This window comes from Triticum dicoccoides, chromosome 6A (assembly GCF_002162155.2).
Source record: "Triticum dicoccoides isolate Atlit2015 ecotype Zavitan chromosome 6A, WEW_v2.0, whole genome shotgun sequence".
NCBI classification, from domain to species: Eukaryota; Viridiplantae; Streptophyta; class Magnoliopsida; order Poales; family Poaceae; genus Triticum; species Triticum dicoccoides.
Window position 1 is genome coordinate 506,987,987 of NC_041390.1, and position 6,464 is coordinate 506,994,450.

General features: G+C 45.5%; 1 protein-coding gene across 1 annotated transcript; it reads left to right on the top strand.

Annotated features, from left to right (window-relative positions):
* Window positions 1-644: 644 nt before the first annotated feature.
* LOC119317531 (nucleolar protein dao-5-like) lies at window positions 645-4,467 on the top strand. Its single transcript, XM_037592000.1, has 5 exons — window positions 645-949; window positions 1,099-1,615; window positions 1,722-1,817; window positions 2,440-3,971; window positions 4,087-4,467. Exons 1-5 carry the CDS (start codon window positions 803-805, stop codon window positions 4,165-4,167), a joined length of 2,373 nt encoding a protein of 790 aa, XP_037447897.1. The 5' UTR covers window positions 645-802; the 3' UTR covers window positions 4,168-4,467.
* Window positions 4,468-6,464: the final 1,997 nt, after the last annotated feature.

A 6,464-nucleotide genomic window follows, 5' to 3' on the forward strand; every position in this document is an offset into this window, starting at 1 on the left:
AAAAAAAAGAATATACACTAGCTGAGAAAATAGTACATAATTACAATTATTTTTGAGCAAATACGAGGGAGAAAACTAGAATGTTCAAAATAGAGACTCGTTGATTTTTAACTCTTTTTTGTGCCGCAAGCAAACCCGTTCCTTTTCACACACACCCCAGCAACAAGGGAAACAGTTTCGTTCCACACGGAAACTCTCACCCGGTCTCAGTGAGAATCGATGAGGTTTCTATTGGCTCGGCAATAATGTGATGACCAACGAAGCAAAAACGATCTCCATTTATGGCAAAATCGGGAAGCCTCGAAGGATCCAGCCACAGCCCCCGGAATCAATCAACGCCTTCCAAACTCGCAAAGCGAGGCGCGTCTACACCTCACGCTGTCCCGGGACCCACGCGGCAGCGAGACTGGTCAAAACCGGGAACAATCAGATCTGTGTGACAGCGTGTCCCGTCGCTCACTCGCACGGCGTCTCCCGCCCGGGCCCGCGCGCAGCGACGTGACTGGGGACAGCCTAGCCTAGAGGGTACGCGGAGCCCCGCGGAGCCGCCACGCGATCTGGCCTGGCCCCTGTTCAAACATTCAAAAAGGAAGGGCAGAGGGCAAACCCTAGGCAGGCGAGCGGAGCGCCGCCTCGCCCCCAACGGTCATAAAGCCCTCCCCGAACGCGCGCTCCTATATAACCCCTCGCCCCCCGATTAGCCCCGCCGCATCTCAGCATTCATTTCGCCATCCACGAGCAAATCCATCCGCCGCGCCACGGGAGGAGGAGGTAGGTAGGTGAGAGACAGGAGACGGGAGCGATGGAGATGGAGATGCAGACGGCGGCGGCGGACATGGACTTCAACGCCCTCTCGCGCCGCGAGCTCCAGGCGCTCTGCAAGCTCAACGGCGTCCGCGCCAACATGACCAACCTCGCCATGGTCGAGGCCCTCCAGTCCCTCGCCGCGGTAACGCGCCCTCCCTCCTCGGCTTCCCCCTTCCGATTCGCGTTGTTGTTTTTGAGATGCGGATGGTTCGTTGCGGGACTCGTTAGGGTGGGGATGAATTTGGGCGTGGGGATGGCCGTTTGATGCGGGTTTTTGCTGTGGATTATTAGGTGGATGGGATCGACCAGATCGGCACCACGCTCTGCCTCCCGACCCCGGGCAAGTCGGCGATGAAGTCGGTCCTCAAGGCCGCGCCGGCGGCCGGGGAGGACCAGCAGCATCTAGGAAGCCCGCTCCCGCGCGGCCGCCGCGTCTCGGTCAAGTCGCCCGAGGCCATCCGGATGGAAGTCGAGGAGGGCGAGGACGAGGTGAAGCGGAATCTCGTCAAGGAGATCGTGCGCACCCCTGGCGTCGCGCTGCGCAGCACCAGCCGCCGCCCGCGGGCCACGCCCGCGCCCCTCCCCCCGACTCCCGCGGCGGGCACTCTGCGGAGGAGCCAGAGGTCGATTAAGAAGACCGAGAAGGCCATGGAGGTCGAGGTGTCCACCACAAAGAGATCGACTAGGAAGACGGCGAGATCGAAGGCGATGTTTGATTTGGACCAGGAAGAAGAGGAGGAGGAGGAAGTTACAAAGCTTCCGGAAGAAGGAAACAGCAAAGCGGATGAACCTGAGCAGGGAGATGAAGGTGTTTATGTTACTGATTCTGGTTACTATTAGAATTATGTGCCTGTTATAAGTTGGTTTCTGTATTGTTTGAGAATAGTTACTGATTCGGCTTCCTGATTGTGCAGTGGTTTCTTCTGTTGTGCCCACTGAATCTGCTGACAAGAGCTGTGAAGATTCTAAGCTGGAGGAAGTTGTGGAAGAGGCTACCAAGCTCCAGGAAGGTGAGATGGTTCACATCACCGATGCTTCAGAGTCCTTTCAGCCAATCCTTGATTAAGACTCTAGACTGTGGCATTTTAAAATTCATCAATTTGTTTCTCGGCTTATCTGTACTGTTTAGGCATATAGATTTGCATTTTGACATTCATTCATCTGGTTCTTGTTTATCTGTAGTACTGATTAGCACTCTGGATTGTTCATTTGGACTGAAATGCTTCATTTCAAACCTTCATCTGTTTGTCTGTACTTATCAAGAGCTTTCTGAAATGTACTATCCATTTGTTTTTAAACTCTAGGCTGTGGCAGTTAAAAATCTATCCATTTATTCCTGTGTTATTTGTACTCGGTCTAGATTTACATTTCAAATTTCATTCATATGTTACTTGTTTATATGTACTCATTAGTACTCTGGATTGTTGCCTTAGGACTAAAATGTTTCATTTCAAACTTCATGTTCATCTATAGCGACTCTGAAATGTATCCATTTGTTCCTTGATTTATCTGTAGCCAATATGACTTAACTGTAGCATCCCAAAATCCACCCATGTCATTGCTTTTGTATTTTATAAATTTTGTCCTTTATCTGTTGATTCCATTTGCTAATTATGAACCATGATGCATCAGAAGCTGCAGTTGAGGAAGAACAGAAGCTTGCCAGTGCTGAGAAGTCTGTTCCCTTGTCCGCAATGGAGGATTCACCTATCTTAGGTGTCCTTTCCAAGGCCACACCTGAACTAGCTATCAAGAACGTTGAAGGTGCCTCAACTGAAGATGGTGAAAGCAGCAAATGGTCACCTGTGTTCGAGATAGTTGATGAGATCAACAGTGCCAGTGAAGAAAAGGAAGTAGCTGCTGTTGAAGTGCCAAAGGAAGCCATCAACGAAGACGATTTCAGTTCCACCGCTGAGGCATCTGATGTCCCTAACAAGATGATCCCACCTGCTGTGACAGAGAAGGAAGTCGCTGGTGATGATTTGAAGGAAGATGCTTTCAATTCCACCGTTGAGGCTTCTGATGCTCTTAACGAGAAGATGACCCCAGCTGCTGTGACAGAGAAGGAAGTTTCTGCTGATGATTTCCAGGAAGATGCTTTCAATTCCACTGTTAAGGCTTCTGATGCTCTCAACGAGATGACCCCAGCTGCTGTGACAGAGAAGGAAGTTGCTGCTGCTGATTTCAAGGAAGATGCTCTCCATTCCACCATTAAGACTCCTGATGCTCCTAACAAGATGACACCAGCTGCGGTGACCGAGAAGGATGTTGCTGCTGATGATATTAAGGAAAATGCTTTCAGTTCCACTGTTGAGACTGCTGATGCTCCTACCAAGATGATCCCAGCTGCTGTTACAGAGAAGGAAGTCGCTGCTGATGATTCGCCGAAGAGTGATCTGACAGAAGAGGAGAGTGACCTCAATGGAGTGGGCAGTGAGGAGGATGACCTCAGTGAGTACAGCAGCGAGGAGGATGACCTCAGTGAGTACAGCAGCGAGGAGGATGACCTCAGTGAGTACAGCAGCGAGGAGGATTCCCTCGAGGAGGAGGATATGCAGAAGGTGAGCGACTCTGCTGTTGTGAACTTTTATTCTGATGAAGAGGAGGACCTCGAGGATGAGGATATGCAGAAGGCTAACGACTCCACTGAAGCTAACTTTGATTCTAATGAAGAAGAGGAGGATCTCAAGATGCCGGAGACAGTTGAAGAGCCTAAAGAAAATGAGGAGAGTGGAGAGGAAGATGATTTCAGCGCTGATCTGTCATCAGAGTTTGACGATGTTGAATTCAGTGATGCTGAAACTGAAAGCCACAGCTCTCAGGTGGCGCTTGAGGCAATCCATGCTACTCCTGCCTCATCTGCAGCCAAGACTGCTGACTCTGCCACCACTAACATGAGCTTAAGGAAGCTTAAAAGTGCTTTGAAGGAGGGTCTTGAAGAACTTGAAGCCAAGACTGTTGACTCTGTCATCATCGAAGAACTTGAAGAATCCAGCGAGGGCAGTGAGGTTTCTCAGCACGCCGAGACCATCGTCAAGACACTGCACAAGTTCACCATCACTGAGGAGAAGAATGAAGAGTGCGCAAAGCAAAACGTCGCCCTCACTAACATGAGCCTAAGGAAGCTTAAGAGTGCTTTAAAGGAGGGTCTTATTGCTGCCAAGGTAATTACAATTGACAAACGTTTGTTAATACCATTATCTCATCTCTGCTAATTTATATGCTGTTCCTTGTACTGACGTACACTGACTTCTGATGCCTGTGCTTTATCTGGTGCAGGAAGGGAAGAACCTGGCCATCACTGCCGATGAAGGCAGCAGGGTGGCGCTCGCGGAGCTGGACGACAACGCTGAGTGCTGATCGGCGCAGGAGTTCACTGGAATCATCAAGCATCTGCTGGGACTGAATGAAGGAGAGAGGGCTCTAGTTGTGCCGTGATAACTAGGCTTTGCTTTTTTTCATTTCCAAATGCTGCCGAGGAGTGAAATGCTCAATTTTTTGTGTGTGTGTGGGTCGAGAGCATCGGGTTGTGAAACCATGGTTTCTCTGAACCAACCTATACAGTTCGTGTCGGTTCTGGTTGTCCGTGTTTGTTCTGTGGTATATGTCAAATGGATATGGATTATATAATGAGTAATATATATACCAGTTCATTAGGTTGCTGTGCCCTGTTAATCAAATGTGAATCTAGCGATTTCAACTGCTTGTTTGTTTCAACTGGTCAGGAATGAATTTGCCGTGATATTATCATTAGTCATTACAGTGAAAACTTATGGATTGATTTGCTACATGTTACAGAGTCATAGTGTTAGTGTCTTCACATCTGGTTCGTAGACTGCAATATCAGTCAAGTCGCTGTTAGTTTGGCATTAGATGGTAAGCTGCAGTGCTCTTGCGTTAGCGTCTTGTTTGTATGCAAACAAACTGTACAGATTGTTGCTCTTGGGTTTTTGTCCGGCAGGTTGCCCGGATTGCTAATGGCGGCTTAGCTGGTGATAATTTGTCGAGCCTGATGCATCTTTCTTTTTTTGATAGCTCGAACCTGATCCTTTCCCCTCTTTGTTCTGTCTTTTTTTGAGAGAGAGATCGTTCTCTGTGATAATATGGGGTGGACAATGAGAGAGTATGTTCTTAGCTAGGAATTTCTTTTGTGTTATCATAGAAGTAGAACACTGTCTGAGGGATAGGAATATTGTAGCTCATTTGTTAGGTGCCCATGTGGAAGGATCCAATACTTGTGTCTGGACGGGAGATCCTCTGGTTTTCATTAGTGGACGTTGTAACTATGTTCAAAAATTAATAAATTTGCCTTCATAAATAATTGTATAATGGAAAATGGGGTTATCCTGGTTGAAAAAAATAAAGTAGTACTACAAATAAGAGTTCCTAATGGGTTCGAAAGTTTGTAGTCCTAAGATTTGATCTGCAATATTCATGTGAATGCTTCATTTTAATAATAAAAAAGAGATTGCTGGCCAAGGAGTTTCAGCTTGAAGTATCCTCAAAATAAATCAAGTGCGTCAACGATCTCTGGTTTTTCTTTTTAATTTTATTTTTCCTTTTCAAAAAAAAGCATGTACTTTTTTTCAAATTCCTGAACATTTTTGGAATTGTAAACTTTTGAAAAATCCATAATTTTTTTCAAATTCATGTTTTCTTAATTCATAATCATTTTTTGATTTCATGAAATTTTTTCATATTGATGAATATTTTTTGGATTAGCGAACATTTTTTGAATTCAGGAACAATTTTCAAATTTATTTATGAACTTTTCCAATATTCATGAACTTTTTAGAATTCGAGAACATTTTTGTCAAACTTGCATTCATATTCGTGAATATTTTGCGGATACATGATTTTTTTTGAATTTGTGAACTTTGTTTTGCCAAACTCGACTTCATATTCATGAACATTTTTCAGTTTGCAAACATTTTTCAAATACATGTTTTTTCTGATATTCATGAACATTATTTGAATTCAAGAATATTTTTGTCAAAATTGTGTTCATATCCATGAAAATTTTCTGAATTCGATATCTTTTTCTCATATTCAAGAACTTTTTTCTAAATTAGTGAACTTTTTTCCATTTTGAAAAGATTATTGTCAAACTCACGAGCACTTTTTTGCTTTCATCATTTTGTCCAAAGTTAAAAAACCAATTTTTGCTAGTAATTGATTATTTTATGAACAACAGCTGGCGTATGAGTGTGCTACAATCTAATGAAAGCTCACAGTCGAACCGAATCGACTAAGCAAGGGACCGGAGAAATTGGGCCATGGCCCGCTACGCTCGCGCCGAAGACGCTAGACAGGAGGTCTGGTGCAATTCGCTATACTTGGAGCAACCAATTATGGTTTACCACTTGGAGGGCTCCGGCTGAGACCATTTTCTTGGTCCGGGAGCGCACCAAGTGGTGCACTCATTCGCTGCCATGTGTTGCGCGCTAGGTTTACCATCGGGATTGTTTTTTCTGCACCCATTTTGGGGTTCGTTTGGTTTTTCCAACGTTTGCTTGGTTTCCCTAGGTTTTGGCCGGTCTTTTTTGAGAAGCATTGCTTTTTCGCGAGAAGCAAAAGTTATGCTTTCGAAAAAAGAGTAAAATATAGTTGTGCTTTTGTGAGAAGCACTGTGCTTCCACGAGAAACACAAATGTGCT